The 19,360-nt window shown below is 36.7% G+C and overlaps 2 protein-coding genes across 3 annotated transcripts; one reads left to right on the plus strand and one right to left on the minus strand.

Annotated features, from left to right (window-relative positions):
* Positions 1 to 237: 237 nt before the first annotated feature.
* On the plus strand, positions 238 to 1,584 carry LOC139981361 (glycoprotein 3-alpha-L-fucosyltransferase A-like). The gene has a single exon (XM_071993699.1). It carries the CDS (start codon positions 238 to 240, stop codon positions 1,582 to 1,584), a length of 1,347 nt encoding a protein of 448 aa, XP_071849800.1.
* Positions 1,585 to 4,152: 2,568 nt separating this feature from the next.
* Positions 4,153 to 19,111, minus strand: LOC139980797 (thioredoxin reductase 2, mitochondrial-like). Of its 2 annotated transcripts, none has more exons than XM_071992733.1 (17): positions 19,030 to 19,111; positions 17,660 to 17,725; positions 16,114 to 16,170; positions 15,083 to 15,227; positions 14,476 to 14,550; positions 13,919 to 13,997; positions 12,782 to 12,844; positions 12,139 to 12,209; positions 11,846 to 11,865; positions 10,457 to 10,548; positions 10,054 to 10,228; positions 9,154 to 9,284; positions 8,169 to 8,264; positions 7,564 to 7,656; positions 6,558 to 6,629; positions 5,772 to 5,869; positions 4,153 to 5,186 (listed from the first exon to the last, which is right to left on the minus strand). In XM_071992733.1, exons 1-17 carry the CDS (start codon positions 19,094 to 19,096, stop codon positions 5,063 to 5,065), a joined length of 1,524 nt encoding a protein of 507 aa, XP_071848834.1. In that variant the 5' UTR covers positions 19,097 to 19,111; the 3' UTR covers positions 4,153 to 5,062. The 2 variants fall into 2 exon arrangements, with proteins under 2 accessions (XP_071848834.1, XP_071848833.1); XM_071992732.1 differs by lacking the exon at positions 19,030 to 19,111 and adding an exon at positions 18,330 to 18,554.
* Positions 19,112 to 19,360: the final 249 nt, after the last annotated feature.

A 19,360-nucleotide genomic window follows, 5' to 3' on the forward strand; every position in this document is an offset into this window, starting at 1 on the left:
CAGATATCAACGGAATTCACTGTGCCATGATGACTTTTGTGTCCATGTATAGACTAGTCCCTTTAAGCCGGGGGTTGCTGACCGCCTCACTGACCACTCATAATAAGTACTTATCCTCAACGACCATATACCGTGCGACATGCACAGTGTGCTAACAGGAGAAAATAAATTTCACTCAGCCCTGACACACATTATCTTATTTTCACCATGCATCGTCATAGAGCAATTCTGTAAGCAATGCTATGGGTCTCATTAATAGCGATCAATTTAGTAGCGTTATATTTTCTTCTACGGAGCAACCGTCCTTCTGGTGTTCATCATGACAATCGAAATATTCCAAACAGTGGGCCTATATTGGTTCCATCCGTAAAGTCAACTGCGGTGATCAACGAGGATGGCAGTGTCCATAAAAAGGAAGAGATCGTAGAGAAACATATCGGAGGAAACTATATTAAAGACAACATACTCGTTGAATTGGTCAGTCTGGAGGAAGATTGGGAAATGAAGGAACTGTTCAATCGAACTGTTCAATGTCCTGGAACAAAAAGAACTATCAAGTTCCATAGATCTTATATGGATTTCGAGTCAGCAAGGATAGCTGATGTCGTTTGTGTTATTTCGGGTGCGGCACCATCAACCTGGAGGAATCTCCAGGAGGTAAGGAATCCTCAACAGATATGGATGTTCAGCACTGCTGAAAGTGCCATTACATCTCCTCCTTTCCCTCATAGAAATCAAAATGGCCAAATCATTGCAAGAGGTCTTCATTTTAATATGTCATTTGGTTACCACCCCAAGTTCGAAGTTTACGCACCTTTCGGTGCGTATATTCCTTGGACGGAGCAACAAAGAGAAAACCTTAACATTTTGAAGAGGGAAATTTCTCCTAAACCTCAAATAGACGCCGTCGGAGCATGGGCTAGCAGTCATTGCCATTATGACTACTGGAACAGAACGAGTTTCGCTCATGAATTAGCGAAGCATCTCCCGACTCACATGTTCGGAGATTGTGGGGACAAACGATTACCGCGAAACACAACCGGAAATAATGTTCTCAAGAAATATAAGTTTTACCTAGCATTTGAAAACATCTGTTGCTCATTCTACATATCTGAAAAATTTTGGACGGCCCTTGCGGATTACGAAGCTGTGCCAATTGTCGTCGGTGCCTCAAGAGCAGAGTATGAGAAAGTTGCCCCGCCTAACTCATTCATTTACGCAGATGACTTCGGATCGGTTCAAGATTTAGCAGGATATGTGGTCAGAGTAGCTAACGATGATTCTCTCTACCAACAGTATCATGAATGGAGAAAGCATGGATATGCTGAGGTGTACCATTCTCATCGCGTTTTCCCATACTGTGATGACAAGATGGCATGTAAGTTGTTGGATTACTTAGAAAAGAATGCATGGAGACCAGGTCGTCCATTACATATGGACATGGATCTGTACGGGCCGGACTGGGTAGGCAGTTGTAACACATGCGGGCAGCGCGAATGGATGATTGATTTCAATATTAAAAGTAAACAATTTCATGGGGACTTCCTTCAGGCACTAGAAAAATTTAAAATAGAACATGTCTAAACTGATGTTATTTTTAATACTCCGGTGCAGAACATGTTACGCCGTCATGGCGGGAAGCTGGGCATGGATCCCCCCCCCCCCCCCTACTCCATCATTATTCTTGAGATCAAGCCAGGGCTTTTAAGATATTCATCTTATAGCTACAATAAGCCATTTATCCCACACGAAAAACAAGGTTTCTTTTACTGATTATTTTAAAAGTGCGTCACTGGAGCAGCATTTCCTCTATTAGGAATGTATACATTTCTAAGTATACTTAGTTATGATTCGTGAGATTTAGAACTTTAAAGATTTTCATATTTTGACCACCGCTGACCTAAAATGACTTTTGACCATTAATCGACGCCCATGGGTATATATACCCATGGGCGTCGATTTGCTTCTAGAATTGGGGGAGGCGTGGGCATGTGGCGAATGAAGCAATTAAAAACATGCATGTGAGGCAAAACAGGCTAGACGGTTAGGGAAGTTTCAAGCTTTCTATCTTACAAATTCTACTTCTTTTTCGAAATATCGCGGACTTTTATACACATCTTTTGCACTTTCTCCTTAAAAATTTCGTAACATTTCTTCAAATGTTGATTATTTGTATGTTTCATTATTTGTTTTTACTCATTTTGGTCATGAATGGTTGTTATTGTAAATGAACTATCGTATGATTTGATTAGATTTTACATTGAAATTTTGGCTATATATCTCCCAATTTCAATTTTATTATCTCATGCAGTTTTAGACAATATTCTCAAACTAAGATGTTTTTCTGAAACTTCTGCCCTCATCCCCCCCCCCCCCCCTTTCGTGATTACTTTTTTTTTAATCTCAAAAGTTCACCTTTCTTATTCCAAATGTTTCCTAATTGTTTTTCTAAAAACATTATATTTAATTATTAAATTATGACATTTAATAACTGATACACCAAAAGTTTGACTTGTTTCATAAAATTTTGAACATTTATATCAACATTTCTACATTTAACGTGCCACCATTTTATCTCAAAATTCGGATTTTCCTTTGTATGTTGAATTTTGCTCTTGAAATTTCCATTTCGTTATGTTAAATATTTGAATGTTTTATTTGGAAAACTTGGCTTTTTATCTTAAAATATTCCCTTTTATCTGCTTTTTATTGAAATTGTCACTTTTTATTAGAAAGTTCCACATATACTGTCGAATGATTGGCGTTTCATTGGAAATGTAAACTTTTTATGCACAAATTTTGACTCTATATCGATATATCGGGAAGGAACAAAAATCGGTAAGTGGACGAATTTTGAGAAATATGAAACCACTCCACCCCCCCCCCCTCCCCTAAGCAAAATAATATTATTTGATTTGTATGGCACTGATTTAATTGTATATGTGTAAGGGAAGTTCAGTTCTTTTTTAACTTTGATATATTTACCTAGAAAGGCTTTTTGCAGCAGATAAGCAGTTTAATGACTGTTGTTTTCACTCTCTTTCATTTGGAAAGAAGTAGGGCTAAAACAATAAAGTTATATTCTGCTTACAATATATTTGTGTATTATAATTCTGAAGTCTCTATAGCCACATTATATGATAATACAATGCATTGTAACCACTTTACGGTAACACAAAAGGAAATGTGTAGTCCAATCTCTTTTGACTTTTGTTCATTGTATTTGATAACATTAAATGGAGATCGAGAATTCAATAGCGACATAATATAGAAGGTTACAATGCATTTGATCCACTTCACGATGTAGGCGATTTTGTTTGTTTTCTGCATTCGTTATATTTGCTAACTTTAAATGGAGATCGAAACATATAACTGGTTATTACTCACAACTTATTTTCAGATATCTCCAATTTAATAAGAGATATCAGAAATTGCATTTTCGTTATCTCGAATTTGATTTAAGATATCAAGAGATATATTACAGATATCAAAAATGGGAACATTATTGAGATATTTCGAATTGACTGAATCGAGATATCCAAAACTGAATTCGATATATCAAGAACTCGAGATTTCCAAAATTGAATTCGAGATATCAAGAATTCGAATTGTAGCGATAAAAAAGAAAAGAAAAGGAAAATGTCCGATCTGGAAATATAGCGTACTGCACGTTTAATGTGTTCTTCATGTGTTTAGTTTCTGTATGAGAATTTATAAAACGGGAAACATTTATGCCTGCCAAAGTCATCACGTGGCAATTTTGGCCTTAAAGGAGCATATCCAGAGACTGATGCATATTTTAAGGCTGAATATCTTGAGAAAACCGGAATAGCTTTAGAAGCCATAACTATCACTCAAATACTTCATTTTCTTTTGAAATTGTGCCTAAGATTATCCTAAAGATAACACGAAGACCTCAGTGCTCATTGAGGGAATCGGGTGATATAATTTAACCCGGGGTTCAATCTGGCGCCCAATGGGATCACAAGTAATGCTACCACAAACAGTAAAAGTTGGGGTTGGCTTTCCAAATGTACTTGAATTTTGTGTCAGACATGTTTGTATAGGAGACAAACTTCTAAGAACGGAAGACTGTCCAGTTTACATTAATTAGTTACTTTCTTATAATATGCAGAAAAAATTACAATCAAATACGTGAGAATTCAATCTTTATTACTTGAATATGAAAGGCCACATTTATTATTTCCATCCAAATGTCCAATTCTTATATCAAATTTATCTTGCCAAAGTTAGGTTTTACGGATAAATCGTCATTGCAGAAAGGATAATACGGATTGGAAACATGCAGTTATTCTGAGAAGAAAGTTAAATTCTTCCTTATTGTTAGTAAAAACGATATATGAATTAGACTCCACCATTCTATTTGCAAATGTTCAATAGGTAATGTGAAAGCTGCTTGCGTGCATTTCATGATAAAGTGTGGAAAGTCCAAGTTCCTTCTAGAGTTCTTAAAAGTTGTCATTTTAACTAAGATCAATTTACTGTGATCATGCCCTTTTGAAACTGATGAAAATGAATCAAAATCGTATTTATTTATTAAGAAATTTCTTTGGACATGAACAGACATGGAAAATATACGCAAATTGCTAACGATATAGGAGTTTGTAGGCCATATGAATAAGCAATTCCTAAGGTGGTTCCCATATACGTCATGTTTACATGCATACAACGGTATGAACAGTACAACAGTATACATATAGTATATATACAACAGCAAAAACAGACTTGTGCCGATACAAGTCAGGCCGACAAAAAAGAATATTCAATACGCTCTTCACAGATAAGTCTGTGCGCACTCTTAATACAAAATTGGTCGATTCGTGTCTGTCTAATTTTTCGGTACCAAAACTGTTTAAGAAACGGATCGCTTGCACCAGAACACTCCATTTAATACTGCCTTACACATTAGAATGAAACTTTCTTCTCAAGAATATTGCAAGACGATGAACTAAGCATTCTCTGTATCCAAGTCGATCCCACCCTTTGCAATGTTTGGTGATTGGTAAGGATGCATGTACTAGGATGCAGAGGGAAGCTAACCTCAGCAACCGCTGACAGTAGGATCTTCACCGGAACTCTTGGTTATGTTAAGCTTCACGATTTCCTCGGCGGACGTTGGATGAATGCCGCAAGATTCGGAAAGGTCCTCGAAAGATAAACCGCATCTAAAAATTAAAGAGAGTGTTCTTGATTACGTGATACATCATTTCAGTTGAGTTTTATCACAATGTAGTAGCGGTGTTTGATCAATGTTTGTGGTTTATAAAGCAAGACTTTGATATCTTATTCTCCATCGAATTGACACCATGCAGTCTATTAGGGGTAATTGACATGATTCAGAGGTTTCAGAGGCACAAAAGAAGGGCACTGTGTCACCCTCCATCTGTAAAAGTGCAGACAGGGGCAGTGGTAAAGGCATGAATCTCTAACGAATCTTGTTTTGCAGAGGGCAAACATTAGAATAACCTCAACACGTACTGGAAAAACAAATGGAACTTCTTTGCATTATGGAACACAAAACGACAAAATGGAAAGAAGTTTAACTATGATAGAGAAAAACAAAAATAGTTCCACCTTTGAATTGCAGTAATGACATCATTCACTATGCTGTTGCCAAATGTTTTCACAAAAATCCTAGCAACTGAAGAAAATTCATCTCTTTGTCATACTATATGCTATGAGGAAGTGGTTTTGACTTAGAGATTTTCCCCTTTGTTTTGTTATCATGCAATTAACTTCAGTCACAATACCGAAATGCTACTGCGAAGCCCTGCATAATCTCTCCGGCGTTAGGTCCTGTCAGGTGTAATCCTAATATCTCTTGTTTTCCTTTCTTCTCACAAATTGCCTGAAAATAAAATAAAAGTGGAAAGATAAAAAACATCAATAACGTCTTTCTACAGCAGCCGTGAGAGAAGAGCAGCCTTGAAATATTATCATGATTTCACTCTGTTAGAAGGGCAAACTTTGTACATAAAACCTGATCATTAGAATTAACACTGAAGTCATATTTGAAGGTGAGACAAAATACTAAATGGAGCAAATTCGTACTCATACCAAGGGGAATTCCACTCTTGCACTCATACTCATTACTGTTGTACTCGTACAACAAGTCTGTAGGGAGGGAACACAGCACAGAACATAAAATGTGATGCATGTAATCCACTCCACATATTGTCATTTGTAATGTGGCACAACTTTCATCCTAATGCTATACTTAAATAACATAACATAACAACAAATAGCACAGCATAACATAACATAGCATATGTATATAATAATAGTAATCATAATAATAATCAGCGACCACAAATGTGGGAGATATATATAATATAATATATTTATATAAATAAATAAACGCATACATACATACACTGTTCCAGATTTTCCAATTCATTGCCATTTCAAATATATTCAGTATATATATAGTAAATGGAACAAGGTTACAAGTCCTGCGCACTACCGACTGAGGTATCTAGCCCTCAACTGATGGCGATCACGATGGAAAAGAAAGAAATACTCTTTGGCTCACAAACCTTTATGTAGCAGGAGGAAGCTGGCCTTGAGGAAACTGTAAACTCGAGTGGTGTGTAAAATGAATGGTAAACCTTGAAAAGAAGGAATTTAAACTTCAAAAGAACCTGTATCATACAAGGATACCATTATTATTGTGAAAAACTTCTTTGCTTTTAATGTTACGTCTCCCATTTTGCCGGTACACTTAATTGAACCCCTGCGGCATATAAGTTAAAGTCTCGGTACGTGTTTGCCAAATTTAAACTTTGACCTTTCCAGCTTACTGCACAGTGAAAATGACACTGTTCTATGCAATTGTCATATCAATATTCATTGTTTTTATTGGGTTATCTGTTGTTAAAATTTTGAGCTGAACAAAATTCGCCAGATTTATTAACAAAGTCCATAGATTCTACAAACTTCCATTAAAAAATTTCAGCCCTGCCCAACAAGTATCTGAATCATATGGAGTATAGACTGCTTTTAGTTATCAAGCAGACCGTGACATATTGTTAATTCAGGAGTTATGAAGTCTATGCGTAACAACAGTTATAACAATAATAGTAGCATGGGTCTTTGCAATAATGGAAACATTTGTGAGCTACACTCGGGGGTGAGGGAGGGTGGTGGGGGGGGAGGTGAGTCACAGCATGAATGAGAAGCTACTCTGTCGTCTGTAATGTCTATATAACCTGGATTTAGTTTTAATTCACGCTGACCTATGTATTTTAGCAATTAGCAGTTTCACACAAAAGGCACTGTGGATCTACCAAGAAAATAATCATAATTAACAGGCAATTATTTTCACGACGCTTAAAGAGACCACGAAGGTGGTAGGAGCGGGCAATGGCATATGGATTACAGATGTACAAGATATAATTTTTTACATGGCCAGATAGGATATTTGTCCATATTATTTATAGAAAGCATCCTATTTGTACAAACACTAAATTGAATTCTCTACTAATCTGCAAAGTTTCCAGAAACTTTAATTTTTTCTTTAAATTAAATTAAATTCCACCTCACCTCAAGATTCTCTTCACCAAACCTCTCGATTGCAGATTCTTCTGATAGTCCGACGGAGCTGAACTCTAACGGGGTGAAGACTGTGGTAGGAACCTGCACCAGAGGACAATTAAATATGGGAACAGTATCAATTTAAGAACCATATTATTGGGTAGAGGATGCTGTTTCGTAAGCTCTAGTATACATATAAAATGATAATGTCAAATGATGTGACTGACTGGAACCTCTTTTTCATATTCATTCTTTGCTTTATGATTGACTAACAACCCCTCCCATGTCATAAAGACAAACAACTCATCAAAATGAAAATGGGAAAATGGTTAGACTATATTGCCAGAATTTCTACATGTGCATTCAGTTCTATACGATAGACTCTTAATCAAATGCCAGGGCATACATTTGCTGAAATAAAAAAAAAATCAAAATCTTTCCTCTTTTATGTAGTGCTAGGGATTTTTGTTGAGTTGTGCCATTAATCCACTTAGTGCATGCATTTTATTTGGAAGAAAATATGTTATTGAGTACGGCGCTACCTAACCAGGAAGGTTAGCTGTACAACATTGAAAAATGCCGCCGTAGTAAACTCTGTGAGTTTCGATACTTACGCTACTGTAGTCAAAATATTTTTCACTGGCTCCAAAGATTCTGTGAGCTAAGAGTTTTCCAGCTTTGATTGCTACAGGTGTTAGTTCTATGCCCCCCTGTTCAAAAGAAGAATAAGACAGAAATCACACAGCAGAGTACAATGGCTGAATAGGGGAAAAAAAGGGATACTAATAATTGTCCCCAAATCTCAAAATTTTGACTCTTTATATCAATATTTTCGTCTATTTTTATCTCATTGTTTTCCCCTTTCCTTTGTCCTTATTAAGCCACCGCCAGCAGAGTGAAAAAAAAAACAATTATAAATCTTTTCAATGCCACAGTTTAAAGTTAATTATCTCTGTCTTGGATAATCAGCCCAAAAATCTAGTTGGTGACAATGTCTTTGTTGGACTGCTGTATAGTTGGGAAGGGTCTCCTTTTGTAGCTTTTCATAAAAGTACAGGCTAAAATTGAATATTAATAGACTTATTCTCACGAGAATCACTGATTTGGAAGATATAATATCTACCAGATATTCATAATGCTTTCAAGACAATGTGCTTTTTGTGGTTGTTAGATTCCTATCAGATTGACAGTTCAATTGGCTGTTTGCCAGTGAGGTCACGAAAAAGAAAAAATCTACTTGATATTAAGTAAGCTTTAAAAACTGCAAATATTTAATCTTTCTCTTTGGTAGAGAAATAAATGGAAGGGTGCAGCATTTTGAAAACTTGTTCAACCATGAACCTCTGTTTTGATATTTTTAACCACAAACCTCAACACAAAATTTTCGGCCCCTTTGTAATATGTTAGCTTGTGTAAATTTGCACAACCGACAACAACAAAATTAAGATTTTCATTCGTTTGAACAGCAAACGCTACCACTGAAACAAGGATACTGACATTGAAAAAATTCAAATACATTATTCCTGGTAATCTTCTGGAAGTCGTAACCATGGTTTCTATCCATAGGAAAAACATTTCATAATTTTTACATGTACTCACCTGTAGAATATCTCCGATAGCATAAATATGAGACACGGAGCTCTGCTCTGCAAATCCGACTATTTTTCCGTTTGGTGCCAATTGAACGCCCGTATTACCAAGGCCAATGTTTCTTGTCTGTGGGTCTCTGCCTGCAGGGAAGTATTATTCGCCATTAAATGGATACCTCAGTGGTAGCAAATAGTCCCCCCCCCCCCCCCATCCGCATTAAACATTTGGGAACCTCTTAAGTTTTCCCCCTAGAGTACCTTGCTGCCTAATGTCTGATTATATTTATGCAGATGGAACTGCAAGTAGTCGCTAAAACATATTTGGTAGCATCTGTAGTTGCCAAGTTAATCCAAGCGAGATTTACCAACTTTCTCGATTTGACTGAAATTTTCCTGACTTTAGATAGTCTCACGCTCTCCGGGTCTTATTTAGCTAATATCCTGGCCAGAAATGAGCAGTCTGTATATTACTTGTATAGGAACATGGTAAATAAACTCCTTATGTAAAATGCTTTAATGCCATTGCATTTTACAGTGCTAACATAAGCATGAAATTTACTCTTTGGAAGCTCAAAAAAACAAATTTTTACATCACTATCTTGTTTTGAGTTGATATTGCTCAATTTTTCCATATTTTTGTCCCCTGTATCTCCCTATTTTTGTGTAAGGCAGGTCGACAAGTCTCTGCCGTGCACTTAAACCTTAGAGAGGAAATTTTAACAGAGCTTGCCTCAAGATAAAGCCCTCAAACTGTCAAACTCAGGGTAACAGCATATATATAACATGGGGCTGTCAGCTAACGTAGAATATTGTTAACTATATGTTAGTTTTTCCTTTCCTTTATCTTGACTGATGCGGAATACAGGTTAAAGATGTTACCCAGCCAACATAACTGAATTGTGCGACTCACCGATAGCAAACAGCACAGTATCAAATTGATCTTCATGCTCCTTACAACTTTCATCTCTCCATCTCACTGTGAGAGAGTCGTCTGTTTGTTTGTTAACACTGAGAGGAACACTCTTCCAGCGGATGTCCACGCCAACCTCTCCCGAGAGGTGATCAGTGACTAAGCTGGACATTTGCTGAGAGAGAAAAAAAACACAAAATTGACTGCTCGAGATTAAGCTCCCAATGTTTACTTGAAGAAAACTATAAACGACTGAGAGAAGAACGTGTGCTAAAACTATTTGCACTCCTCATCCCCCACCCAGCCCACCCAGAAGAGATGCCTGTCGCACCCCTGGTTCCAACTACAAGTAAATATATTTGTAGACTCAAACTGTACAAAGTTGTGCCACTTACTGACTTACCTGATCAAATCCTCGCAGACATATCGATCGTACCATCACTGTGGTAGGGAACCCTAACCCCTGTAGAAATCCAGCCGTTTCTAAGGCAACATCTGCACATGTGATGAAGGCATAATACCATTACTTTTTTGAGACTGGGTTGAGATTGGCCAAATCCTGCAACCCTCTCGTAATAAAAAACTATTGTCCTTATCTTTTTACTGTGATATATACTTTCATTGTATGATTAATTAATCCTAAATGTTTAAGTACCTCTTCTTGTGACCATGTGATTGGACACTCCAGAGGGGGGAGTGGGGGATTTAATTATAATTAATTAATCCTACATGTTGTAGTATCTCTTGTGACCATGTGATTGGACACTCCAGAGGGGGGAGTGGGGGATTTAATAATAATTAATTAATCCTACATGTTGTAGTATCTCTTGTGACCATGTGATTGGACACTCCAGAGGGGGGAGTGGGGGATTTAATAATAATGAATTAATCCTACATGTTGTAGTGTCTCTTGTGACCATGTGATTGGACACTGCAGAGGGGGGAGTGGGGGATTTAATAATAATTAATTAATCCTACATGTTGTAGTATCTCTTGTGACCATGTGATTGGACACTCTCTAGAGACAGGGGGGGGTAATTAATAATAATTAATTAATCCTAAATGTTTAAGTACCTCTTCTTGTGACCATGTGATTGGACACTGCAGAGGGGGGAGTGGGGGATTTAATAATAATTAATTAATTCTAAATGTTGTAGTATCTCTTGTGACCATGTGATTGGACACTCTCCAGAGGGGGGGGGGGGGTAATTAATAATAATTAATTAATCCTAATGTTTAAGTACCTCTTCTTGTGACCATGTGATTGGACACTGCAGAGGGGGGAGTGGGGGATTTAATAATAATTAATTAATTCTAAATGTTGTAGTATCTCTTGTGACCATGTGATTAGACACTCCAGAGAGGGCGCGGGGGGGGGGGGGGGGGAGGGGGGCATGATGGGCATTTCTTGTGGGTTCATCTAAAATTGAGATTTGATATCACTCTTCTCAGTGTAAATATTTCTCCATTTTTATCGGTGGCAAATCTTGGAAGTTCTCGCCTAATTTTGTTGTTTCTGTTACAATTTTGTTGGACTAAAAGTAATTGATAAGGTTCCAAGTCATATCTATTGTTCCTCAGATACACAATCTATAAGTATGCTATCAAACAAATTGTGTAAACTAATTGCAAAAAAAAAAAAAAACATTTTCAGAGCGATTACCATCTATGTCACTTTCACTCTGCTGTTACCAAACACATCTATAAATTATCAACAAAACCAAAATGCTTCATAACCACACAATAAGCGCATATCATTCCAAAGAAAAGAGTTAGATGTCAATAAGGATACAACTTCCTCCAACGATTAAGCTGCCAAAAAAGGACAAAATGAAAAGAAAAATACAGTTAATAACTTGTATCATAAAATCTTCTTCTACAGTCTGTGTCAATTTTTGCTGATAACTTTCAATTAAGGAAGGCTTGCAAATAGATTTGGTTAAATTAATGCACCAGTTTGGAGTTTGATATACCTTTACCTACCCCTTTTCCTTCAATATTGTTTACAGATAATGTCACTAACAAGGTTAAATTTCCCAAAGGAGAAAGAAATAAAACAGACAGAAATGGAGAAAAGTGTCTCACGTTTTTCCGGGAGGTTTACGTAGGGAGAATATGTCATCACTTGAGATGCAATGCTCGATTGCACCAGAGACCTGCAAAATTTCAAAGTGAAAAAAAAAGAATTACATTCACTGATTCACTGCAGGGAAACCAACACACACTAAAGGAGAGATCTTTAATTGCTCATTGAAAGTTTTATAATTTAATGGCAGTGTTTTCTATTCTGTTTACAGTCAATTTTGTTGATCTTTCACTTGAATAAAGACAAAATTGCCGAATTTGTGGTTCACTTGAATATCTACCAGGAAACTGTTCTATTTATGTGTGTGTGTGTATCGTTCATTAATTAACACATTTTAACCGATCAGAATTTCTGCTTAGACTTTGATGTAACCAGGGAGCATTACTACGGAAACGCCGATGTAAACAATGAAGCTTTTTATCGACATGAGCAACTATTACACAATTTCGACCTGTATTAATATGAACAAATGTTTTCCCAAGGGAGACAGGGTACATAATGTAATAGATTACTGATAATAATGACAATGGTGCCTTTTGTCCACCTCGTCCGACCCCTTTTTATCGCCTCGTCTGACCCCCTCCACATGATCTCATCTGATGGACCGAAACCGCTCCACCCAGTACGATACCTAGTACCTACCTCACTGGGATATCTTGGACGCATTCCTGTGGCTATGACGATATTTTTGGCATGTAAAATTTCCTGCAGATAAAACACAAACATATCGGCTACAAAATTAAACAAGAATCAACAATTTACACTTCGTAACTGATGAAACTTACTACTCATGTTACATTTAAAAGTCTGATTGATATTGACAGTAATGAAGCAGACACTCATCCTGCCTAATTCCAAGTCGTCTGTTTGAAACCTAACCAGCAGCCTACAGCCATATGATTATGATGAGATGCAAATAGCCTTGTGTTTTTTGCTCTTTAACAAAGGATGAGTTAATCAAATATGGATACAAAATCTGTTTTGTTTTCTATTGATCAAAAAAAAAAAAAATTACTTGAAGGAATGCACACCATGTTTATTTGACCTCACACTGCCTAATACATGTATAGCGACTGAACTAGGGTTAGCATATATCCCAGACCTGCATTCTCTATCATAACAATATTACAAACTAATCAGTTTCATTCGGAAAACTAAATTGCAAAATCATCTGCAACCACTGATATTACAATTCACGTAAATTTTCTTTTCAAATTCCAGATTAAATAACCAGTTGAAATTTAAACCATTCCAAAATGACATGTGTTTTTTCCTTGAGGCCAAACATCATAAGGCCACAACACAAGAGGGTGGGGCTTTGGGGCCATGCAGACAAGGAGCTGCCATGGATGGCCCTTCTACACAAATGAACAATGGTCAGACTCCACTCCAGACCCCCCCCCCCCCCCACCGCACCCCCACTTCAAAGCTCTGTTAGGATTCTGACTGCAAATTAAAGTAAAAATCTTAAGGAAGGCATACATCAGATAATTTTTTTTTTTTTTCTTCAGTCAAATTAACAAAATTCATATTTTCATACCCGATGCTTCAAATTCAATAAACGGCATAACACAATAACAGTTGTTCTAATAAACAGCACAATTTATCGAACGAGATTAATGGAAAAGAGAATCGCATGTCCTAAAGGCTTGTGTAAGCTGCATAAAGTTAACCTTACTTTTACTACGATATCGATGTTGTGTGTACTTTTTTACACTTATTATAAACTTAAATTTATAATATCTATACATCAGATAATTTATTACAAATTAAGTTTACCTCTTTCCCATCTTTCAGTTTAGCATGTATGGTGTGGTCATCTAGGAACATACCCCATCCATTATAATATTGCACTTTTCTAAGTGAAATTAAAATAAATAAAAAAAAAAAATTAGCAAACTGCTTATCCATTAAAGAGCCTGTGTAAGAGAATGTGTAAAAGTATCTTCAGAGGCTAACTGTTTTAGCCTCTGAAGGAGACCTTGCTAGGATTGAAACGTCAGACCAACTTACTTTTACACAAAAATAAATATAAAATTATTTTATTAAAATAAAGTAAATTTTACACAAAAATAAATACTGGCATAAATGGCTACGAGGAAATGTAACAACAAGAGTATGAAGGTAGGAAAGAAAAATCAAAGCAAACGAGGCTGGCATTATTAAAAGATCTAAGGAACATACACAAAAATAAGGGGGGGGGGGGTGAAATTCCAAGAAAATATAATTATTATCTCAAGAGTCAAGACAGCCAATATGCTTATGACTTGAACTAAAATATTATTAAATTGACAATAATTTTTTTTTACCCCCATCCACTTACACTTCATACTCACTTTTCATTTAGTTGCACCCTATGACCCCAGTTCAATGATCTCACATAATTCTGCACAGCTTCAATTAAAGTATCCCTGAAAATGATAAGGAAAAATCATATCAAACTGCCCCAAAAGAAGTACATCAGCTAGAGATCAAATGCATATCTTGCAGGATATTTAGGTTATTTTTGTGTTGATAAAGTTGCCTTGACAATGTTTGTAAGTCAAGTAGAATGCTGATTTATTGCAAATTTTGTGATATGTGGCATTATAGTTACAACTTAAGTTATAGTTACAACTTACCACATGTAGTGTCTTTTCTAACTGTTGACACCATTCCTACAAATGCATCTGATGAGTTACATTGTAATGATAGTTACACTTTCCTTTCATATTTTATATTCATTCCCACTGCTGACACCATTGTACCAAACAACTTCTGCTGAGTTTATAATGATAGTCACATTTTCTTGAACCACTGCAAATGCCTTCTCCCACTTATGACACCATTTGAATCAAATATTTCTCATGATTTTGAATTCTGCCAATACTAAACAGAGAAGGCAAACCATATATGACAAACTGTTGCAAGATTTAGAAAAAGGCAATTAATGTTTTGGCTCACCATGAATGTTCAATTTTCTCTGGGACCTGCCAACCATAGTGCTTTGCATCTTCAGTGGCCTGCCCCATTAAAGCAGCCTGGTGCATCAGTTTCTTTGGTATGCAGCCGACATTCACACATGTTCCTCCAAGTCCCCACACAGATCCTATTAGTGGAAGACGAAAGTAAGAAACTGACAGTCAAAGAGGGATTCAGAGTATCAAGGGGAAGTGGCAATATTTTTTAGGAATGCAGTGAGGGTCGGTGGAAAGATTCTAAAGGGTGTTGGGGCAAGGATGGCTATTTTATCGTCTTGAGTACTCAATAAATTTGCTGTTTGTCAGATCATCCTGTAGGTGTGGCATCTACAAAGACTTCCCCCTCCATTTTTTTTCTGATGATGTAAACCCAATTACATGCTCTTGGTTGATGGAGGAGTCCAAACGGCTATAAGATTTTATATTAGACACTTCTTGATGTTGTAAAGACTTTGAGGACTGTTCCGATTCGTCTTAAAAGGACTGGCTTCATATACAAAACCATTTCTATTCTCTAGACATAGCTAAGTTATTACTACTAAGGTATTTATCATGGAGGGAGAGGGGCAGGGGAGGAAGGGGACACTGAATGACTAAGTACTTCCTTATTTCATATGTATGGTTACAGTAAGTGGTGTCCACATCCAGCTGGCAAAAAATTATTTCAAAAAACAAGTCAGGTTAAAAGGTAAGGAATGTGAACAGTTTGTTACTGTAAGTACTTGAAATTTACCTTGTCCATTACTGTATTCTACCCAACTATTGATGAACATTAACTATATGAAAAGCATACTGAGCTAGTCACATAAATTTTATGTCAAATAGTCCCAAAGATTTATTATTTACAATTAATGTTAGAAGACCAAGCAAATGAATAAGATACCCCTCTTTGCAATATGTCAAAATAGTGGATCCACCACGTGCAAGAAAAGTGGAAAGAACAAGCTCACTTCTGTTGTGCTTAGGATTCATAACATTTTTATCATCCAGCGTTAAATGTCAAGTACAAGTTACCTCTTGGTGATGGTTTCACAAAATCAAGGACGGCTACCTTCTTGTCTAAAGATGCAGCTGAAAAAAAGGCCCAAAAAATATATGTTAAAAAATGTTGTTAAGATACTCCAGGGGATTTGTCTGTAACTGTCATAAAGTGTGTGAAGACTCGCGCAAAAAGAAATGTCTAATGCCAGTAATTTGACCTAGTTTCGAATGAGGTGTAACAGAAGTGTTAAGCACCACCATCGATTCCAGAAAATACACACACAGCTTGCTACCTTCGGTAATTACACCCTAGTGTACAGTCAGTACATACAGCTGCGGTCAATACCCACAGCACAGTGTACAAACGATACAGCGATGGACATCTCAGGTCCAGCTAAAGATAACAAGGTATCACGTTTCATTACTGTCTGCATTTTGTAGCGACACGAACAAAGCGTCACTTACAAGCAATAGAAAGTAAACTTTTTCGGATGGCCGCACGCAGTTTGGGGCGAGTCTTCAATGCCTTTAAGTTAGTTTGCACAGCATGCAACAGCTATGATTTTATTTATCCGGTAACACTTATTTACTGTAGACCAGTTCTGAAATATTGACATATAAATTAATAAGCTGAGAATTTTCCAAGAACATTGGCCTATTCTATAACCAATAAAAAAATTCTACTGATGAGCTATTTACTGTTATGGTTTGGTCATCCCATTTGCAACCCTGGACAATAACATACACTTGCATATGTAGCGACTTCATCATTTCTCTAGGAAATTCTATTAGTTATCAATTTTGGAAACAGCGCCGCCATAATATGTTCAACTTTGGAATTTCAGTCATTGTCGTTTTTTATCCCTCATTTGTCAAAATTCTCGCGCAAATGGACATTAGTGATTAACCCTTGACCCTGGGTTGTGTGACTCAACGGTTAGGAACGAGTCTTTAGCCAAAAAGAGGAGTTTTTCCCTCGATAGCATTCTCATCTCGAATTCACGCTCGACAACAAGTGTTTTTAATATAATTACGATCATTTTATATTGGATGTTCCGCTATTAATTTATATTAATTAGCCCGAATTTATCATTTATGTATCAGTGCACGTATATTGGAACAGCGAATTCTCCTTTATTTTCATTCTGAGGATCACAACTAAATTATTAAACCATGTATCGATTGGATTATTAGTTACAGGAGTATTTATGATTAACTGAGTTCCTTTTTCAATATTTGTTCGAGGAATATTAACTCCATTACAATTATTATTGTGTATGGATTAATGGACACATGTTTATCGATATATGTTATGTGGAAGAAATTATCGCTGTTCTGCCCCAGGCCCCAGCAACACCTTTCTTATGAAAACTGGGACTGGTTAGAGGGAACAGCGTAGTGGACGTCATCTGGACTGTGAAGAAAAAAAGGTGAGTTAATAATATATTAAACCTGCCAAACATAAATGCCCTTCTGGTTCTTACTTTGCTTTGAGTCACAGCCATATCAAAAATGGCAGGACCTATAATCCTGATATTTCATAAGATGGTTTAACCCACCTAAATTTGAGATTTCTCACCTTCTTTAGCACATGCAAGTCCACCTGATCCGCCTCCGATCACGACCAAGTCATAACTCTGCGATGCTAAAGTGAAAAAGAAATATCTTACATGTTAATATTTTTCGTCACAAAATGGTATGCTGGTAAAAACTTAACTTGAATTAGCTGCTGCTGTCACATTTATACCAAAACTGCATAGGGCCTACTGAAAACTGATGTTCAAACCTTCATAGTTTGCAAACTTGAATTGTTACTTTAGTCCAGGACAAGGAGAATGCTACAGTAAACAAGTGACATATAGTGACTGTACATATCATTAACGTTGAGATTTCAAGATCCATCTGCCTTCAAGCTATGGCATGTTTCACTTATTCCCAACAGGTGTTCACAAGGGTAAATGAAATTCAAAGATCTCAAAGTGTATGACAGTATTATGTCCCAACTAGTTTAGACGGTTCCACTTCTATCAGAATCACATGAAATAATCTGCACAACCTTGCCAGCTAACAAATCATGCAATACATTTCTGGGAAATAACAGGTAATATCGTAAACCATACGTTCTTTAGCTGTTATTATATGAAACTCATGTTCGAAAGCTTATCTTAGGCTAGGCCTAATCCACTTTCGTTAAGTTATTTCGCAAAACCCATCCCTGCGCATTTGCTTGCCTCAGCAACAACAAATACCTGGGCTTAAATATCTTCTGCATATTCTGCTTCCTTCCAAGAACGACTTTCTTCGACAAAAATGTGAAAATATTGACGAAGTTGGTAACGCGTGGGAAATAAAACTAACGGAAGCCATCTGTTGCAACATTCATTCCGGTAGATAGCTCGGTATCCAACACTAGTTTGCCGATCACAGAAATCGCGTTATTATCTTTATTATGTAACGCCATTTATCCTAATCGTGGTTAATTCTGCCGTCATATCCATGCGCCATCGAAATAAGTATACAGAATCCCCCATTGATTGACATGCAAGTCTCCACAAGTTAAAGACGAATAAAGGCAGAATTATAGTCTTGATATGTCATATAGTTAAACAATAATTCTTAGTGCTGGTAGTGTTACTAGAACTCGTTTGATTTTCAAGCTTTTCATCTTTAAAATATATCTGGAACGCTCTCTGGATGCTATCGGCTCCTCGGTACAGACCGATATGTTAATCTCAACCCATTGCCTTACTAATTCGGATAAATCAATTAAAACATTTTTTAAAAACTTAATGTAAACTGCAGGGCATACAGTATCATTGAATTACATGAGCCGAAACATGTCCTTGACACTTTTGTTATTCGTTGTGCTACATTATATGTTATTGGAGACAAGAAATTAGTGTCGTTATTGACTTTGTTGTATACAATTTGACTGAGGAATTGACTTACTGATCTGCGAGTTAGACTGAGTAGCCCAACCCCATAAATTGGCAACTTCAGATGTTTTAAGGGTCATTTCTCCAAGCTTGCACAAATAAAAGTGGTACAAAAATACAAACTCCGCTGATAGCCTGCAGTCATTTTTTAACTAGTCTCTGTTATTATTAAAATCAACTATTGCGTCCAGGCTGAAGTCATTCCTGAGACAACTCACTTCAATAAATGGAATCGTGATATGCTACCAACTGGCAGTACCGACATCAAGAACTCGGGAAATCCCCTTAATTTGAGTATGCATCGCGTTGCGTATTTCTTCAAAGTAAAGGCCAGTTTATATGCG

Source organism: Apostichopus japonicus, chromosome 15, assembly GCF_037975245.1.
Source record: "Apostichopus japonicus isolate 1M-3 chromosome 15, ASM3797524v1, whole genome shotgun sequence".
In the NCBI taxonomy this organism is placed as follows: Eukaryota; Metazoa; Echinodermata; class Holothuroidea; order Aspidochirotida; family Stichopodidae; genus Apostichopus; species Apostichopus japonicus.